Consider the following 21,518-nt stretch of genomic DNA (forward strand, 5'->3'; position numbering starts at 1 on the left):
CTTTCTTCTTCTGTTCTGTTTCTTTCAGACTTTGTTTATCAGTTTGAGGGTTTCTATTGCTATATCTTCAAGCTCAGAAATTCTTTTCCTCAGCTGTGTCCAGTCTACTGATAAGCACATTAGAAGCAATCTTCATTTCTATTACAGTGTTTTTGATCTCTAGTATTTCTTCTTATTTATTTCTTAGGATTTCCCTCTGTCTGCCCACCTGTTCTTGAACACTATATACTTTATCCATTAGAACACTTAGCACATTAATCATAGCTGTTTCAAATTCCCTATCTCATATTTCAAACATCCCTGCTATGTTTGGTTTTGATGTTAACTCTGTCTTTATAAAATACTTCTGAGCTTTTTAAGTATATCCTGTAAATTTATCTTTATAACTGGACATGATGTAGGAGGTCAAAGTAACTGGTAAATAGGCCTTTAGTAATGTGATAATAAGGTATGAAGGGAGGAAAAGTGTTCTATAGTCCTATGATTACATGTCAGTCTTTTAGTGATCTTGTGCCTCTGGACTGTAAATTTTACCAGTGCTCCTTGATCCTCTCCTCTGTTCCTTAAGTGGGACAGGATGTCTCGAGGAGGATGGAGTTGGGTATTTTCCCCTTCCCCTAGTTGGTCAGTCTCTGAGAAAATTCCAGCATAATAATGATAATAGTTTTTCCTGAAAGCAGACTTTGTTAAGAACATCAGAATGCTGTGGAGTATTTCAAAATGGTACATTTTCTCTCTACCAGAAGCATAATGGAATTTCTAACAATGTATCCACTGTGAGGACCTGAATGAACTCCTGATATAAAACACATAAAAGCATGGGGCTCCCTACTATAATTGGTCCCTATAGAGGTTTTTTTTTTCTTTCTTTTTTTTTTTGTACTAGGCATTGAACTCAGGGGCACTCGACCACTGAGCCACACCCCCAGGCCTATTTTGTATTTTATTTAGAGACAGGGTCTCACTGAGTTGCTTAGCACCTCACTTTTGCTGAAGCCGGCTTTGAACTCAGGATCCTCCTGCTTCAGCCTCCCGAGCTGCTGGGTTTACAGGCATGTGTCACCATGCGCAGCTCCTATAGAGTTTTTTAACTCTTACGTATGTTCATGCTGAGACTCTACCAACTTGTCAATTATAGTTAAAGTTTTCCTCTCCCAGTATTGGTTCCCACAGAAGTTTTTACTTGTGAGTTTCTGCTCCAGTAAGTTGTGATTCTCTGTATCAATGTGTCTGACTCTTTAATTTGGGAGACATCAGTTTGCCCTGTGACCTCACTTCTCTATTGAATCAAAGAAGGGATATTGATTTTTCACTGAGCTTAGATTTTTTACTTGTTAGAACAGAGCAGTTTTATTTATTTATTTATTTTTACAGGATGGGGAGGGTGGTGGTTTAACCTAAGGCCTTGTACATGCCAGGCAAGTGCTCTACCACTTAGCGACTTCCCCAGTCCTTTTTATTTCATTTTATTTTCAGACAGGAACTCATTAAGTTGCCTAGGCTAGCCTCACATTTGTAATCCCCCTGTCTGAACCTCCCAACTTGCTGGGATTACAGGCATGCAGCACTGTGCACAGCTTCTGGAGTGATGGTTTCTAAGCTCCTTACGTGCCGGACCAGAAGACTAAGCAATAATTTGAAATACAGTGCTTCACTGAGGAAATACCATTTAAGCTGAAGAATGAACAGGAGTTAACTAGATTCTGATAAGGGAGGAGCTGTTTGGTAGAAGGAAGATGTCAGCAGAAATATCCCAGCATGACCTGATAATGTATCATTCAAATCAGGGACTCTTGAATGCAAAAGGGGGAACATCTCATAATTTTGGTAGGGTAATAGGACTGACCAGTACTTTCCTGGGAAACCTGGGATGTATGATCACCCTACTTTTGGGGAGCTATAAGAAAGCCACAATGAAGAAAATGAAGTATGTTTGGGTGTTTGAGAGTTGTAGCTAGTTGTTACTCATAATCAGATGGCCTTGAGAAGCTACTGAAAATTTTTAAGCAAGAAAATGAAAATATCAAGCTTAAAGTTTGAAAAAATGGATAGGGTAAGGGTAAGAACAAGGTGAACATATTAGGAGGTGAATATGGCTTTGATCCGGATGATGGGAACAGTGGAGACAGGTTCTTAAAAAACATAGTCTTAGTGAGGGGCTGATGATAGAGACAAAATGATGGAGGGGGGTGTCAAGAAGCATTGCAGGTTTTTGGTTTGAGGAGTAATTAGACTATGATGTCTTTCACTGATTTAGGGAGGAATGAAAAAGGACCAGGTTTGGAGAGAAGGACAGGAGTTGATGTGTGGAGATGCTTTAGTGAGATATTGTTGTTATAGATCTGGAATTCAGAGAAGAAATCAGACATAATCTTGGAAGGTGTGAATTTGTAGATGGTTAAAAAAAAAAAAAACAAAAAAAAAAAAAACCCTGAGAAGAGAAAGAAGTCTAATATGGAGCCTTAAGGTTCATTTAGATATTGGGACAAAGAGAAGGTCCTAAAGGAAACTGCAAAGAAGTAGCAGTTAAGGGACGAAAAATAGGGATTATGATATCATCAATGCTAAGGGAAGAAACTATTTTAAAAAGGAAGAAGTGGGCAAAAGTATAAAATAAAATACTGTTAAGAGACAAGATGAGAATTGACATGCTGTTATGGTTTGGCTCTGGAATGTCTCCCAAAGACTCATGTATTGAAGGCTTGGTCCCCAATGCAGCAATCATCAGGTGAGGTTTTTGGGAACTGGTTGTTGGATCATGAGGGCTCTGACTCAACAGTGTATTAATCCATTGATAGTTTAATATTACTGGAAGGTGGTAGAAATTGTAGATAGTAGGACATGTTTGGAGGAAGTAGGCTACTGAGGGTATGTCCTGGAAGTTAAGTTATTTCTTATCCTTGGTCCCTTCCGGACCCCTGTCCCTCTTCCTGACTGATACAGGTTGAGAAACTTTCTTCCATCATGTCCTTTTGCCATGATGTTCTGCCTCACCTCAGGCCAAAAGCAATGCAGCCAGCTGACCATGGACTTCAGAAACTGAGCTAAAATAAATTTATAGTCCTAAGTTGTTTTTCTTGGGATAAAAGCTGACTAACACAAATGCCTGCTAGATTTAGTGTCAGAGGCCATTTGTGAACATATTTTTTCCAACTTCAAAGGATCTTATTTCGTACTATAAAACATTTGAATAAAATGAAAAAATCATAAAAAGAAATAGCTTATTTTACATATTGACATAGAATTTCAAATATTTAATATTTTCAATGTTATTTATCTTTCTTCATTTATAAGGAAGTATGATATTTTAATAGTCAGATATCATGAGTTAAATAAATTCATCCTTATAGTAATTATTTTGGAGATTTTTATAAGCTCTGTGGTTGGCTACCAAAAAGGCAAGCATTCATAGAAGTGCTAATTCTCTAACGACTGACTTAATTGTCCACCCATTCTAGGTCCAACACCTTTGCACCTGGCTGCACAGGCTTGTTCATTAGAAACAACCATCTGTCTACTCTGTTTCAAAGCTGATTACACACTTTCTGAAAAAAGAGGATGGATGCCGATTCACTTTGCCGCTTTCTATGACAATATCTGCATCATCATTGCTCTTTGTAGGAAGGATCCTACTTTGCTAGAAGCTGAGGCCACAGCTGAGTAAGTTATTAAGCACTCATAAGAATATAAATTTCTGCATTCGTGCTTTCCCTACACACTGACAGTAAAAGGCACAATTGATATGGGTGATTTGAAACTTAAGCAAAGCTAACTCTAAAGTCCTTTCTGGTCTTTTTCTCCTATCACTTATCTTTAGAATTTAAAAGATAAGATCTTCTATCAACCTATGCATGCTTCCCAGAGGAATAAGGAGTGAGCCCTAGGGAGATTTTCCTACCTTGTCCCAATAATATGGTTCCACAAATTCGTTTATCAGGTTAACTACTTAGTGCCCTGGGGGAAGTCTGAGACTAGGGAGTAGAACATCGTTCTAAACTGAACCCTATACAACCACGAGGCAACTCTTGACTCCAAACCAAAGGGTGAAAAGTATCTAGTTGTATATGGGAGAGAAATACAGTTTAAAAAAAGAGAATAGTTTGAAATAATAAAACATCCCAGTCTTTTGTTTCACGATTTAGCTGAGAACCAACATTTTGGGTGGAGACATAACTTCTTCTGAAGGTACATTCTTGTCTAGGAATCTAAAGAACAAGTTATTATTTTGAATCTCTGAACCTTTTTAAAGAATAGTTTCATTCATGTCTTTCTAGGTCTAGCCAGTTCATCATTATTCAATGACAGGCTAGCATACTGGTTTGACAGTTTTAAAGGGCACTGGCTTCCTCCCGTTGCTCCTTCACATATGGCTTCCATATCATGGCACACAATGACAATCCTATTTCCATATCATGCCTACATTTTAGCCACGAGAAGAGCAGAAGAGGAGAAGCATTGGCACACTCCTTTCTCTTTAGGGAGTGACCCACGTAACTTCCATTAACATTCTGTTGACCAAACATGGTCATATGGTCGTACCTATCTATAAAGGAAGTTGGGATGCAGTACTGGGCTTGACAGCTATGTGTACAACCAAAAGATATTTACTATCTAAAAAGCATTCGTGGATTTTTCAGAAAAACTGTTACTTTCTACCACAATGAGAAAACTGGGATTTAAAAACTGGAAATGAAGTGTGTAGAAATGGATTTGAATACTACCTGAGCCTTAGTTTCACCATTTGTGAAATGTGCTAATTATATTTAACTTCCTTTTTCCTTCACTCAAGAATTATTGAAAGGATTATATAAGATAGTTTATTCAAACTTTGTGCATTATCAACTTTCAAATAAACTATAAGATATGATATTTAAGTTGGGAAGGAGGACAGGGACCTATACTAAGGACAATTAGTGGAGGCAAACTGTTTATATGTGGAATATAGAGAATGAGAATTTATAAGGAAGAGAAGATGATGGTATAAATCAGAGTGCCTTCAACAGCACTTGGAATAGCTTAACAAAAAGTAAATTGGACACTATAAGTGTGCTCAAATATTATTCTAATGCATTCCTTGATTTTTAGGAATCAGTGTACTCCGTTGCTACTGGCTGCCACTTCTGGAGCACTGGACACCATTCAATACCTGTTTTCTCTTGGTGCTAACTGGAGAAAAACAGATATTAAAGGAAATAATATAATTCATTTATCAGTGCTAACCTTTCACACAGAAGTACTCAAGTATATAATAGAATTAAATATTCCTGAACTTCCAGTTTGGAGAACTTTGGTAGGTGAGTATAGAATACATAATTTCTTTGTAAATAAATGTTCTGTTATTTGCTCAATTATTGATATTTATACAGAAATAGTGCAAATATAATATATATATCCTATTTTATATGTTTAAAATTATGAAATAAAATATTTTATGAATTAAAATCAGAAAATACAAATGATAAAGATTTATACTTTTGTGTGCTAAAGTAGTTTATTTCTAAGTTAAAGATCTGTATCCCCAAAAGACTATATTTTACACAATTTTTTATTTTACAAAGTTCTCAGAAGTCAAACAAACCATCCTCTCCTTCATCAAAAAAGTGAACTTTTTAAAAAAGTAAAGGGAGGAAAATAAAATGTAAGTGGAAAAGACTGCATCCAATTTTTTCCTTAGCACCTAATTTAGAGACAAATTCAGCAAACTCTTCATATTTTGATAAGTATTTTGTGAAAAATTCTGTTTGGAGGGTTTTTCCCAGAATTTGTGGTTTATCTAGACAGAAATGTTATAAGGGAAAGAGTTACTAGACCAATTTAATGTACATATTTAATTTTACTCCTTCTCAAGACCCTACTAAAATTATATGAAGATTAAATAATAACACTACCACCAGCAGCAGGTTAAGTATTTAAGGAAAGACAAGAAAAGATACAGCAACAGTAAAATGTCAGATGGTGGAAATATGTGCAAGTCTTAGGACTTAGCTGGCCAGAGAAAATCATTGCAAGCCAAAGATGGCAAAGCAGAGAACCTCTGGGACTTAAATATGTCCTCAAAAGACTTGAGAAACAGCAGTGCTAGTCAGGAGTGCTCTCCTTGGAGCCTAACCAGGAAAGACCCAAAAATACTGAGGCTAGATTCTCCTTGACAAACAGAAGGGAAAAGGACCTGGGAAACAGAGAGTCTGACCCAAGAGAGAAGCAAAGGTAACTTCATGGATGGCAGCAAAGGGAAGTTCCAGAATAGAACTGTATACCCAGCCTAGAGGGAAAAGGCAGGAGGAATTGTCAATGGGTAGAAACAAGTCTAAGAAGATGAAATAAGATGATAAATTTTTACCTATAGTGAGAGGTAATAAAAGTGAGAAATGAGACATGATTATGGTACACTACAACAGTCTTTGGTGAATAGCATTTGTATAGACATCTTAATGAAGTGCTGAATATTGATATCATTAAAAACTATAAATACAGTCAAAGGGAAGCAAGAGGAGACAGCAGCATTGTGTTGAAAGAGCTAGTTTCCCTTTTTTTTTCATAAAACAAAATCGGTAAATAATGTCTAAAATTAATATAGCAAAATGTTGCAGTATGTGGAACTAAGTAGAACTCTAGAGATGTGTAAATAGCAGAAGGTATCGGGAAGAGTTCAAAGAGGTTATATTTGGAGAGATGAACCAAAAATAGTAAGGAAGGTAAGGCCACAATATTTTGTTATAGGCTTTTTAGTAACATTTACCTATAAATCATGAGCATAATATAAAAACTAATTATAGCAAAAACAAAAGAATTGAACAATAAGGACTGATTTTTTCCAACAATTTATATATTTTTGGATGGGACAAGTAGATTGAAGATTTTCAACACCATTTTACTGGTTTAAGAAGTCCGAATATCTGGTTTCAAAACTGCTTAGTACCAATCTAAGAATTTGCTGGGTAACAGGAACATATTCCAAGTATATTGACCCCAAGAGATGTTGGAAAAGTTTTCATTGTTTATTCATATGCATATATATCATCATATCTTATCCTTTTTAGATGAGAGAACCATCCTATTATTTTTAATAGACTAAACCATTGCGAATACCTAACCTAATAGTAGGAAGTTTGGTTCTTAACAAGAACTGCTTAATGGCAAAAAAACAAAAACCTTGCTGGGAGCAGTGGCACATATTGTCCCAGCAACTTGGGAGGCTGAGGCTGGAGGATTTTGAGTTCAAAGCCAGCCTCAGCAAAAGTGAGGCACAAAGCAACTCAGTGAGACCCTGTCGCTAAATAAAATACAAAATAGAGCTGGGATTCTGTCTCAGTGGTTGAGTGACCCTGAATTCAATACCCAGTACCAAAACCAAAACCAAAACAAACAAAACAAAACAAAATAAAAAAAAACTCATGGCCCCTGCTTCATACAACCATTGGTAAGAAGTCTTGAGAATGAAGAAGCAGAACAATAAACATGAACATTTTGCTTTGCTTGAGTACTGCAATAACTCCTCCTCCTTACACTACCCTTTTCCCCTATGGGTAAAAGAGAATTAGTCGGTTTATTAGAAGTCTCCAGAATTAGCCCTTGGAGTGGAAGCTGAATTTTAAAGCGGTGCCATGGTAGTACCAGCATGGATTTGGTAGTAGAGTAAGTAGATGAAGAGATGAAGAAAGGATAGGTCTGTGGGTATTTCTCACACTTTATTTTGTTAGATTTCTATTGGTGTAACAAATACCTGAGATAATCAGCTTATGAAGAGGACAGTTTATTCTGGCTCACAGTTTTAGAGGTCCATGATTGGCTGGCCCCATTGCTTTTAGGCCTGTGCAGGGCAGTAAATATATCATGGCAGGAGCTGTGGCAGGGGAAGCCCATTTATCTTATAGCTGAGCATGGGAAAAAGGAAGAAAAAGGGAAAGAGTCCCACAGTCCCCTTCAAGGGCATGCCCTCAATGACCTAAAACCTTATACTAGGCCCCACCTCTTCAAGGTTCTACCATTTCCCAATAGCAAGCAACAAGCTGGAGTCTAAGCCTTTAACACATGGACCTTTGGGGCACATTTCAGATACAGTCTGTTTAGCACCTCTCAGAAAGAGGGCTATGCACAGAGGGGAATTTAATGCATGCAATTGTTGGTCACCATGTTGATCTTAACTTTTGGGTTAACTTTGCCTAGATGGAAACAGAATGCATCATTCCATTATCTCTTATGTGAATTACAGCTTGTGCTTTTTTGTTGAATACTTACCAGAAATGTTGCAGTGTGAAAGCTTTAAACGAAGGATGATGGCTGTCATGTCCTTAGAAGTAATTTGCTTAGCAAACGATTGGAACTGGAAATGTATTTTGGATGCAGGTGATGCAAAATCTATTAACTATCTTTTTACTATACTATTTTAAGTAGAGATCTATTATATTCAGATTAACCACTTTTAAAAAATATATTTTGGGGGTTGTGGTGCTGGCAATCAAACCCAGGACCTTATATATGCAAAGCATACCCTCTACCACTAAGCTGTACCCCCAGCCCTAATATATTTTTAAATTGTAAAAGAATCTTTTTAGTTGGCTATAAGCTCTTCCCTGTTTTTCCCAAAGATCACTTTCTTTATCTGCCAATGTTTACATTTTATTTTCCACGTAGAAGCTGCTCAGGATTCAAAACTACATAAATTTTAGAGAAATTCAATTTTTCTAAAAGTTTGTGAACTTAAAAACTAATATTAAGTTACATTATCATACTACTTGTATATTTAGAATTTATCCAAATTCTGTCTTTACACAATTTCTGTTTAAAATTAAAAGAGCAGAGGGCTGGGGTTGTGGCTCAGTGGTAGAGCACTTGCCTAGCATGTGTGAAGCACTTGGTTTGATTCTTAGCACCACATATAAATAAATGAATAAAGTAAAGGTCCATCAACATCTAAAAAAAAGAGCATAGAAGATATGAAACTGGGTTTGTAACTATCTCTGCATTTAGAATTTAAATTAATTTCTTAGCCTTTCTATCCTGGTTCCCTTGTTAGTACAATGGTTCAATGTCATAGTTCTTTTGATAACAATAGTGTTCAATATAACTTTCTGAAATGATGAAAAAGTCCTGTCTGTGCTGTTGGATGTGGTAGGCACTACCCTAAAGTAAATGTTGAACATAGATGAAATGCTCCGTAAGTAAAGTTGGATCAATAAGTTTAAATTATTTAATTATAGACAGTCACCTAAGAACATGTAAAAAAAGTTCTATGCCTCAAAAAGTTAACCATAGACTTAAGTAATGAAGGATGTTTCATTTCAGGTAGTTAAACATATAAATAAGCAAAGTCCTAATTATACACAGCATATTTTCCGGTTCTTTGTGTATGTTCTATAAGATGCTCTCTTTTTATTTCATATTGAACTGATATAACAATCATCCAACTTAAGTCAAATTCTCTGTTTTCACCATGCCTAATGATTTCCATCTTTGAACCAATGAGTTATGAGGCTAATGTTGAATTTTACTACATTGAACACTTTTTGTTTTTGCTTGTTGTATAAAATAAGTATAAAATATAATCTTTAAATAATGCACATTCACACAGTTGATACAATAACCAAAACTGATTGATTTAAAGCCAAAATACAGTGTTTTAAAGATAGTGTTTTAAAATGTATGATTGTGTGCTATGTGAAATCAAATCTATGAATGAAGAGCTGTCTATACTAGAGAGAAGACAGAAAAGTATATTCATGCACTTTCAAATTATTATTTTGTATCTTATGGAATTATTCACTAATGATTTATATTGCAGTGCCCATAAACACCATTTAAATCTTGTCAAGATAATTTGACTACAAATAATTTGTGATTTTTGGGGGGTCTTTTCTTTATAGGCACCATTCCTGCCTTAATCAATCAATTAAAAAGTCCCAAAATAAAACTACAATGCAAAACTGTTGGATTATTGAGTAATATTTCAATCCATGTAAGTGTAGTGGATGCTTTGGTAGAAGCAGGAGGCATTCCAGCGTTGATTAACCTTCTGGTTTCTGATGAACCTGAACTACACTCTCGCTGTGCTGTCATTCTGTATGATATCGCTCGATATGCAAACAAGAATGCCATTGCCGAATATGTAAGTTCTTTTCACAGAACATGATTATGTATGTGTGTGTGTTTTGCTGCGATTGAACCAGTGCCTCATGCATGCCATGCAAGTATTCTACCACTGAGCTACATCCCCTGCTCTTATAGAACATTCTTGTCTCATAGTAATTCCCTCATATAGAAGCTAAAACGAGAGAGACCTAAGTTGGTAAAGGGATGAGAGGGAAACTGGGGAAAAATACTTCTCTAAGAAATTGGCATTTGAGTATAGCTTTAAAATAGAAGGAGTGTTTTTTCATATGTTCATATGTACTGATTGTTTCTTGTGTTTATAAAAAGATATTATACTACCATTCTAGCTATTTCTATCTGGCTGAGAAATGGAGTCTAATTGTGTACCAGAAAGACAGAATGAGAAAAAAATTATTATTTTGGTGAACTCCTAGCAATCTTTTGCATGCTGTATTTCCTCAAAATCTGCTTTATTATGTCTGCCAATACTATTTAAGATCTTTTGATAGATATTTATAAGTGAAGTTCCTTTATATAATTTTCTTCAGCTTTATATAGTTGCTTCTTCATTATGGATTGAGTCCTTTACATTATAAAACATACTCTTTTGTCAAGTTTAATACTTTTACCTTAAATTCTAACTTGTAGAAAATTATGTTTGTATTCTGTTTTCTTTGCGTTCTTATTTTTGATCTGCTTTTGCTCATGCTTTTATTTTTAACTTTTCGGGGTCATTTTAGCTAGACTATTCATCATCAATTGTTTGGCATTACATTCAAAATTTAGAGACATCCAGGCTTACCTCCAAATTAGTCAGACTTATCCACTTAGATCTCACAGTGTTCACTGATAATTAGCCAGAGTTAGGATAAATTTGTTCTTTCTATGCAGTATATATAGGTTGTGCTTTTTCATTCACTTTTTATTGAGTTAGTCACTTAATGATGTGCATGTTTTATTTTAGTTCTGTCACAATGCTGTATTATTCTATTTTTTTCTTTTGTTTTTTAAAATTTTCTATTTTCTGCTGTTCTCCCATCCCTTTTTCTTTATCCTCATGTAAAATCCAGGACTTACACATCAAAATTAGTTACCCCTTATTCCTTATACTTCGTGTATGTTTTTAACATATTCATTTGTATTCTTTCATTTTGGAACTATTTCTATGGATTCATTTCTTTAACTTTTTTGTGGTATTATTTTAGTCCATTCATACAAAAAAATGTTTATTAGTACTATTCCAGATGCTAGGGTTATAGAAGTGAATAAAACAGACACAATCACAGCTTCTATGTAGTTTTTATCCTAGTTGATGGTTACAAGACAACAAATAAAACAAACAAGCCAAATATATAGTATAGTATGAAAGAAAATAAAGGAAGGAAAGGAGAGAGAAGAAATCTGGTAAAAAACAGACATTTTTCAGTATTGATCAAGGATTGGTTCTAGGACCTGTGCAGATACCAAAATCCCCAGATACTCAAGTCCCTTATATAAAATGGCATAGTATTTGCATATAATTAATGCACGTCCTATTCTTTAAATCATCTCTAGATTACTTAAACTGCCCCCATACAATGTAAATACTATGCAAATAGTTGCCATGCAATGTTGTGTAGAGGATAATGACAAGAAAAAACTGGTACCTATTCAGTACAAATAGTCCCCGCCCTCGTTTTTTTTTTTTTTTAATTCATGCTTAATTAAATCTACAGATGTGGAACCCAGGAATATGAAGATCTGATAAAGAAGTTAACATTTGAGTACAGTGCTGAAGTAAATGAGGGAGTGTTTTCAAATGTTTTTCTATTGATAAGGGTACCTTTGGCAGAGGAAATAAGTGCAAAGTAAATGAAGTAAGACTGTGCCTGGCATGTTCAAGGAATAGCAAAAAAGCCAAGGAAGCTGAGGGAAGAAAAGAGAGAGACATTCAGCTGGGTAATGGTGGACCACATCACATAGGGTCATGTAGGCAACTGTTAAGACACCTTGACTTTTAGTCTATGTTAGGAAGTCACTGAATGATTTTGCTCTAGGAAGTGTCAAGAAGAGATTTAAATCACTCTACCTACTATGTTGAAATAGGGAAGCAAGAGTGAATGCAGGAAAATGAATTAAGAAACTTTTGCAGTAATTCAGGTGAAGTATAATGGTGTATTGACCCAGGGTGATGATAGTGGAAGTGGCAAGAAGTGTTTATATTCCATATTATATTTTTAAATTTGAGCCACCAGAATTTGTGAAAAGGTGAAAGAACTGGAGGAACTAACAAAAAAGAAGAAGAAATGGTCAGTTAGGTAGCAGAAACCTGAAGAACCTGTTGTCTTGTGCGACAACAAAGAAAGTGTTTTAAGGAGGAAAAAATGATTGACAGTGTCAAAGGTTAGAGAGGATTCAAAATAGGGGATTAGAGGAAGGCTGCATCCCAAATTGCTCCATGGTTTGGGATTCAAGCAGCAGGAGTACTGCTTCTTTGTGAAGTGAGTGAAAGAGGGGTTTCACTAAAACTCAAATATTGGACAGTCAGAGTGTCTTAGAGACTCAGAAATCTGGGTATATTACACAAAGAAGGAAGAGTACATTGGAGCCAAGTCAATTGCAGCAGTGGCAGTAGAAATAGTGCTGGTTCACCACAGAGCGAGGGAGAACACAGAAAGAAACACAACAGACAGATTTAGTATGGAAAAACTTGAAATCGTGACAGCAGCCTGAACTTAGCTGATCCAGAGGCTGTACTTTGCACTGGTGCTTGAAAAGTAGTTTCTTAGAGGGCCACAGTGAGCTGAGACTGGAGTCATCTTGAGACAGCCATGCTGCAGCTGCTGCTGCAAAGCTGGGAAATCACAGCAAACACTGCCATTCCATCCCGGCATGGGGCTGCCCTGCATCTTAGGGTGTACTTAGCAGAATGTGAGTGAAACAGGCACAGAGATTTTACCCAGGGAAATTCAAGTTGGAAGCGAAGGGGAGCCCAGCTTGCCTCTCCTTTGAGTCTGGCAGCTCACATGACCAACTGAGAAGGTCAGGATCTGAATGGGCAGGTGTGAATACACTCAGGGACTAAGCCTGGGAAGGATGCGCTCCTAGACCGAAGAGTATGCAGGGTATTGGCTCCCCTGCTCCATGAGTAGAATTCTTGGAAGACTATTGAGATTCAGATTCCTAACAGAGATCTGCAACTGCCAAATCGTAGGGGTGTGTTGATCTATTCTCCAGAGCAAACACCACCCAAAAAATCCCCTGAGGACTGATTAGAGCTAAGCCCCAGCCTCTGGAACTCCCCTCAGACTCTGAGGTTGTCCTGCCCTTGGAGTGCATCATTTGGTCTGTGCGGACTGCGCTCCAACTGACAGTACTTCCCATTCCATCCTACTGGTAAGAAGAGAAGCTGTGACTGATTCCAACCAGCTTCAGGTTTAGTCCACTCTAACTGGCAGCTCAACACACAAAAACAGGAAGAGGTAAACAACCCCCACCAGCCCAAGAAGAAATGGAAAGAAAGAAGTCAGGCATAGATGGTGACTATCAACTATTTTGACTACCTCCGCGGAAACAATTCCTTCATTTTCATTAAGACTCTTTTCTTTTGTGTGTGTATACCTATGTATGTGTTCTGTGTGTGTTCTTACAGTATTGATTGGTACATGGACTTATATACATATTTGTTTCTTTTTTCCCATTTTTTAAATGTTATTTTGTGTTGTCTTTTGAGGGTTAGGTTTTGGGTTTGTATATTTTGGCTTTGCTTTGTATTGTTTTCATTTGTTTCTCATGTTTCTCTTTCTCTCCTTTATTTTTTTCTCTTCCTCTTTATTTTTTCTTCTCCTTCAACATAACCATCAACTTCTATATCTCGTCTGCATTTTCTTGGTTCACTTTTTGAAATTGTAAACTCTTTTCTACCTTCCTGTTGCATTTCTTTTCTCTTAATTAATTGTATTCCTACCATATTTTATAACTAATTGGTTTATACAACTCCTACCCCCACCATTAATACTGATGCAATTATTATTGCTGTGGATGATATAGTTGTCACCTGCTGTTTGCTTTAAAACCAGATCTAGTTTATTGTTATTGTTTTTACTGTTGACAATTGCTGACCATTCCTGGTTTTTTATTTTCGTGTGTGTGTGTGTGTGTGTGTGTGTGAATTAATGTTGCAGATGTCATAGTAGAGACTGGGTATTTAATGTTCTATATTGTTTGCATCAGTTGTCTTTGTTTGTTTCCCCCCTATTCTGTGAAGGAACTTAAAGGAATGCTACAAGTTCACAGGGTAGAGACTCTGCTGCTGAACTGAACCAAAAGACAGCACACCTTGCTCCACACAAAAATTAATGACATTCAATTTTCAACTATAATACAAAGAACAGAGGAGAAAAACTCAAACTAATGACCAGGCCTCAAGTAGAAATGGCTTAGGGTGGGGCTTCCAGGTTCCACCTACTGCAGCAAAAACAGAATTAACACAAAGGCTTGAGGATACCACACCTACAAGGGGATCTCAATCTAGATAATTCTAGGATCTTTTGGCAATAGAAGACTGTGCCCTAAAAAGGACCACACATGAGAGTGGAAGAGAAATCCCTCCCAACAGATGCATAAAACCCAACTCAGGCATACAAAAAATATTTTAAAAAGAAACTAACACAACATTTCCTAAGTTCATAATTCACCAGCAACTGACCCTGAAGATATTGAAGTGGATAAATATAAGAAAGAATTCAAAATAATCATTATTAAAATGATCAATGAATTCCAAGAGAACACAGAAAAACGAATGAATTAAGGAAGTCAGTACATAATATGAATGAGAAATTCAATAAGGAGATAAAAATATTGAAAAAGAACCAAACCAAAAGAAATTTGGAAATGAAAGACACAATAAATCAAATAAAACATTCAGCTGGAAGTCTCTCTAATACAGTAGACCATGCTGAAGACAGAATCTCAGAGCTGGAAGAAAAAGTGGCTGGCCTTGAACATTCAGACTGCATTAAAGAAAATAAAATAAGAAATATTCAGAATAAAAGGTTATAACATGGAAATTAATTCATCTTTTCTGTGTTTTAGTGTCTTTCCCATGTACACTTGTTTTATAGTGGTGTCTGCTTCATTAATTTTTTTTGTTGATGATAATATGCCACATTTGTTTACAGTTTTCATCTACTTTATGGGAACATTTTTCTGATAAGCATTTGTTTTAGCCTGTTCCTGCTGCTAACAAAATGTCACAGCAAAGATAATCTGTAAATAAACAACGTAACTTTATTTCTGAGAGTTTTGGAGGCTGAGAAGTTCAAGATCAAGTTGCCAGTATGTTCAGTGTTTGCTGAGGGCTGTCCTTGCTTCTAAGATGACACTTGTTGCTATGTCCTCAGAAGGCGGAAAAAAGGCCTAGCTATTTCTTTCAGGCCGTTTAATAAGGTTACTTAATCACCTCCTAAAAGTTGCATGTGTTACTACTATCACAGTGGAACTTAGGTTCCTATCTAGGAATTTGGGGGTGGGGGAGGACACATACATTTGAAGCATACCATTTTTCATCTGTCATAAGTTCTTTCTATTTTTTTCTTATGTCTTGTTTGGAGAGATCCTGAATACTTTTTTGATTATTGCTTATCTTCTATGAGGTACATTCTTTCTGGTTCAGCTATTTCGGGAAGCCTATGTGGGAAAGAACCTAGACACAAGTTTTAGGATAGCAAGGCTATTTCTTATGCCACAGCACTGTATGCATGAGTTTGGGCTTTACTTTTATCTAGCCAACACAGACAGGTGGTTCATAGTGACTCAAAGCAGATTCTGTCTTCTCCATAATGTGAAGTCATTCTCTTCCTTTTTACATCACCAATAAACTATTTCTTCCAAACTTATGTTATCAGCATGATTCCTGGTTCATCCTTGCTTTCTTTGATTTTTGAAACTATATGCTAGCATTCTACCATCCTAAATGCCTATTCCTATTGTTTCAAACACAGGAATCTGTTTAATATTCTGCCCTTCAAGGCAGAGTTACTTAATGTGGAAAACTGCATTATCAGCCTTTCCTATGGTCAGTGGCCACGAGAGATCATCATCATACCTGTTGGCAACTTGTATACATTTCAATATTTCAACATTGCAGATGTCTCCCTGTTTCTCATTTTCCTTGGTATTCTTGCATTATTTTTGTTGGCAAGGAGAAATGACATGTTTACTCCATTTAAAGTTAGGAAATTATATTCACATCTTAAAATAATATTTGGTGTTACACAAACATAATTACCAAGTATCAGTGCAGTACCCACAATGGAAATATTTCCAAAGGTATAATATATTTAATTGATCTTACTAACTGCTTCACTTCTTAGATATTTGTTAAATATTACAGTGAACCTGCAGCCTCAAATTATTTGATGCTATTTTTAAATGTATTTATTGAATTCCTACCATAAATACTTGCTCAAAATTGTGTTAACTATCATTTATCACATCAGTAGACACAATCATTTATAGTCAATTGTTCTCTTGTAAATTAGATGTTTACAGCAAGGAAGATTATAGACTTGTTTCTAAACTAATATTACATTTATCTTAAGTAAAATCAAATGTAATTACTTTTTGTTTATTTTTAGAATGGAATCCCAGCTCTGATAAATCTCTTGAACTTAAATATAGAAAGTGTGCTAGTAAATATAATGAATTGTATACGTGTATTATGTATAGGAAATGAAAACAACCAAAGAGCAGTGAGAGACCATAAAGGTATCCCATACCTTATCAGATTTCTGAATTCTGACTCTGGTGAGTCTCTGATATTTAAAAATGATCAGATTTATTAAGTGAAGCAAACATAAATTTTGACTTGTCCTATATGAATAGATGTATCCTAGAATTGTGTTTAAATGGATTTAGTCATTTAATGCATCTAGATACCTATAACTTAAATATCTGGAACACTTAAACTACTGGATTTATAAGGAATTGACTCTGAAGAGCATTATTTATTTTAGTGAACACAGGGCATTATATAGTAGATAAGCTCTCTACCACTGAGGTACATTCCCAGCCCCTCAAAAGTACAGTTTAAAAAAACATTTAATTAGATGGGTTTATAAATGGAAATACTGGCATGAGTATAATGCAGATAGTATGTTCAGGGAAATAGATGTCTCTTTGTGTGAATACTATAAACATTGCTCATGAATAGCTATTTTAGAAGAACTTCACACATTTGATATTAAAATTTGAGGCAATTAGGAGGCATTAGACCAATTATGTTTCTAAAGTAACAATAATATCAAAAGACACAAGGGAGTTTTGGCAGTTACTGCAAATAGTCTCTTAGGTTCTGTAAGAATAATCTCATAAATAATCTCACTCCAGTAAGCATACTTAAAAGAACAAGTTTCAAATTTGTAAAGAGAAAAAAACGGGGAAAAGTTTGTCCCTTTTTCTTCCTGCTCAGCTTATCATTCATGTGTTCCAGTTCACCAGAAATAAATACAGCATATGTACATTGGTAAAATATAAGTGCAGGTTCTGGATAAGAAAATGTTGCATAGGGTTTTCCTTTCTTTTATTTGTTTGTTTTTTTCCTTCTTTTTTGGTACTAGGGATTGAACCCAGGGGCACTTTACCGCTGAGCTATATCCCCAACCCTTTTTATTTTTTATTTGAGAGAGGGTTTCACTAAGTTAAGTTGCTGAGGCTGGCCTCAAACTTGTGATCCTCCTGCCTCTGCCTCTCCAGTCACTGGGATTACAGGAATGTACCTGCATGTCTAAATGATAAATGAGTTCATGGAAGAAAGCTATAGAAATAAATTATTGAAACAATAACTTTAGTATTCCAACAAGTAATTCTCTTTGATCTTAGCTGGATTGTTAAGTTGTAGGGGATCACAAAGGAATTTTATTCATTCTGGTATCTTCTTGACTATTTTGAACCATTCTAAAGATTTCATGAACTAAGGTAAAATGGTTCCAAAGAGGTTCCTAAGTATTTTCTTCAGACGATGGCCTTGCTGACATCTCCATGGTCTAAACCTCCATGTCTGGATTCTTTTAAGTTTATCCTTACTGAGGTCTGTTTTATTTTAGGTCTTTTCTTCACCTAGCATTAGCCATTTCTATTTACACTGTTGCATGCACACTTACATGTGTGCGTGTGTGCATGTGTACCTGCCTTTATTCCCAAAGTGCTGCTGATTTTTTATGGCACACAACTGTCTTGTTCTGTTATTAACAAAAATCCATATGACACCACCCTGGAAACTAAAATATATACAAGAGGGACACAAAATGCTTTTTCCATTAAAAAAAAATTGAAGATGCCTCATTACCTGTTTTAAACTATTCAGACATTTCACTGCAGAAGTGTATTTTCCCCAGCCCTCTGGGATGCTAGGTAATATGTGGTTTATGTACTCATTACCATTTAAAATCTGAAAATTTTAGAATTATGATGCCTAGAGTTTTAGTTTTTAGAGTTTTAGGTTACCTTCACTATTTGTCCTCCTCTACTGAGCCTTTGAAGTTGGAGATCCCCAAGCTTCCATTTTTGTCCTGTTGCTTCTTTCACACAGCATACTTTCCTTAAACAATCTTACTTAGTCCTAAGTACTTAAGAGTTGGAAATAGGTGAGGAATTTCTACTCTTGTACTTATGCAGGAATACTGGATAAGAGCAAGAATGGTTTCCCCTACACTCTCTTAATTTTATGAATATACTTGGCTTAACATCCCAAGTGTTACTAGAATATTTTTAAAATGTAAAGTTGATCATATCTTTCTCTTATTTATTCACTATCACCTAGAATAAGGCTTACATTTCTAGCATGGCCTATATAAGTCTTCCTAACTTCCTTATTTCAAGAGGAAATGACCCGTTACTTCCTATCATTCTCTGTCTCATATTACTTTTCAAGTAATATTAAACTTATTGCTAGTCCATATTCAAACATACCATCTTACGCCACAAAGTTAAGGACGTTATTTTGTTGGTTCATCATTATAGTCCTATTTCCTAGAACAGTGTTTGGTGCACAATAACTATTCAATAAGTATTTGCTGAATGAATTACATAATGATTAAGCAAAGAAAACAATCAAATAAAAATAATTAATATATTTGATATAAATTTATATACAAAGTATAAACAATACTGGGGATTTAGCTCAACGGCAGAGAGTTTGCTTAGCCTGTATGAGGTCTTGGGTTCAATTTCCAGACTGCAAAAAAAAAAAAAAGAAAGAAAGAAAAAAATATAAAACCAGTTAATAAGCATACAAGATATTTAACCAAAAATACAAATTAAAATGAAACACCATTTTCTGCCTATTGAGCTTATTTATATATATTTAATGACAATACCTATACTAAAAAAGGCACAATAACATCAATACTCAAACTCTGATTACAGAAATTTAAAATGTGATTATTTTTGAAAAGCACTTTATTGAAATGTACTGAGTTATTCCAGTAATTCCTGGAACACTACACTAAGGAAAAAAATAAAGACAGGAAGGAAATATCTTACATGCTAAGATTTCTTCTAAAATTGTTTAAAACAATGAAACCTTTAAAGCAACATATATTTTCAAAATGTGAATGGGCTAAGAAAATGTGACATATTCTTTAAGGGAATATTTAAAAGATATCAGTGTTCATAAAGAATGGGAAAATGTTTTAATAGTAAATAAAAATGCAGGATATTGCTTTTGTAGCATGACTACTGAATATGTATGTTTTTATTTAAATCTACTTATCTTCATAAGAAATAATGAGATTAATCCTAAAGTTTTATTGTGTTTAGGTGATGAATCCAGATAGTTTTTCTTTTTACTATTTTTCACTCTTTTAACTTTGTAAATGTGGTGTAACATGAGAAACTGACAATATATGCTACACTTTGATATTCTTACTTTATAAAAGTCTTACATAACTTGTTCTTTGATTCATTTAAAGATGTGCTAAAGGCTGTATCTTCTGCTACAATTGCTGAGGTTGGGCGTGACAATAAGGAAGTTCAGGATGCTATAGCTATGGAAGGAGCAATTCCTCCCTTGGTAGCTCTCTTTAAAGGGAACCAACTTAGTGTCCAATTGAAAGGTGCAATGGCTGTGGAATCACTGGCAAGTTATAACCCTTTTATACAGAAAGCATTTCTGGAAAAAAACTTGACTAAATATCTCTTGAAACTCCTAAAGGTAGGAATCTTATCATTACTAGTCGTCTTTTTTAGATGACTTATTCAATTTTGAATTTTGTTTAGTGAATAGAAAAACAAAACTAATTCTGGAATAAACATTTTATAAAATATACATCCCTAAAGTGTTAAATAAATGTTCACTGAATGAATGGAATTTTTAAAATAGGCATTTCAAATAGATGTAAAGGAGCAAGGAGCTGTAGCACTTTGGGCCTTGGCAGGACAAACACTGAAGCAACAAAAATATATGGCAGAACAGATTGGATACAACTTTATAATAAATATGCTTTTGTCACCATCGGCTAAAATGCAGTATGTTGGTAAGTAATTTCCTGTATGTAAATCTGTACAATGTAGGAACACATGGATTGTCATACTTATCTCTTTCTTTACTAGGAGGTGAAGCAGTCATAGCTCTAAGTAAGGACAGCAGGATGCATCAAAATCAAATATGTGAAGGGAATGGAATTGCACCCTTGGTTCGCTTACTAAGAATGAGTAAGATAGCTGAAGGCACACTTCTCAGTGTCATCAGAGCAGTGGGATCCATTTGTATTGGTTTGTATACTTAATCTCAATTTCTTAAATATCCTTAAGATATTTAATCTAGAAGATTTATAAAAGTCTTCTCCAAGATGTTAGTAAGTATATGAGGTATAATGAAGAATTTTGCATGGTTTTGCTCTTGAATTCTGAGTGGAAAATGAAGACATTGAGACTTTATTTTGACTTTGAAGTAATCTCATTTTTTTAAGTTTAAGAAAATAAATATCTGATATGCACCAAAAGTTGCTTTCAATAGTACACTTCGTTGAATCTTAATAAACTGCAATTTTTTTTTTCTTGGTCATTCAAAGAAAAAAAGAGAGAGAGAGAGAAAGAAAAGAAATATCTCTTCTTTGAAGTTTGAGGACTATGTTTTTGAAGATCTAGACGAGTTCCTAATATCAAGGCACATTTTTCCACTCCATAATAAATCTTTGTTTATAAAGTAGCCTTTATTGCAAACGAATTGATGTTTTGAGTTACCTGGAAAATGTGGAATTGTCAATAATTGACCAAAAGTAAAAATTTGGGTTCTTTGCTGACCTTCATGAATGCAGAGGGCTGACTGTAGAATGTTCCTTGCAAACAAAGGGAAAATAAAATTTTCCTTTCTAGGTCACTGTATTTCTTGAAAGGTTATATAATACAGCTGAAGGAAGTACATAGGTATTAGCTCTCAAATTTTATTT

At 35.1% G+C, this 21,518-nt stretch overlaps 2 protein-coding genes across 3 annotated transcripts in view; one reads left to right on the plus strand and one right to left on the minus strand.

Moving 5' to 3' along the window:
- Positions 1 to 21,518, plus strand: part of ANKAR (ankyrin and armadillo repeat containing) — a 68,451-nt gene that overhangs the window by 31,655 nt on the left and 15,278 nt on the right. For both annotated transcript variants that reach the window (XM_079135082.1, XM_079135083.1), the window contains 8 exons: positions 3,459 to 3,660; positions 5,086 to 5,294; positions 8,242 to 8,346; positions 9,864 to 10,105; positions 16,707 to 16,875; positions 20,040 to 20,281; positions 20,450 to 20,603; positions 20,680 to 20,841. In XM_079135082.1, the coding sequence (XP_078991208.1) occupies positions 3,459 to 3,660; positions 5,086 to 5,294; positions 8,242 to 8,346; positions 9,864 to 10,105; positions 16,707 to 16,875; positions 20,040 to 20,281; positions 20,450 to 20,603; positions 20,680 to 20,841 (1,485 nt within the window). The remainder of the gene's footprint in view (positions 1 to 3,458; positions 3,661 to 5,085; positions 5,295 to 8,241; positions 8,347 to 9,863; positions 10,106 to 16,706; positions 16,876 to 20,039; positions 20,282 to 20,449; positions 20,604 to 20,679; positions 20,842 to 21,518) is intronic.
- OSGEPL1 (O-sialoglycoprotein endopeptidase like 1) overlaps positions 19,232 to 21,518 on the minus strand; it is a 35,789-nt gene continuing 33,502 nt past the window's right edge. Inside the window, exon 10 of the mRNA XM_079135115.1 lies at positions 19,232 to 19,303. The gene's annotated coding sequence lies outside the window, so the exon portion shown is untranslated. The remainder of the gene's footprint in view (positions 19,304 to 21,518) is intronic.

The sequence above is a fragment of the Sciurus vulgaris genome, assembly GCF_902686455.1.
Source record: "Sciurus vulgaris genome assembly, chromosome: 3".
Taxonomy (NCBI): Eukaryota; Metazoa; Chordata; class Mammalia; order Rodentia; family Sciuridae; genus Sciurus; species Sciurus vulgaris.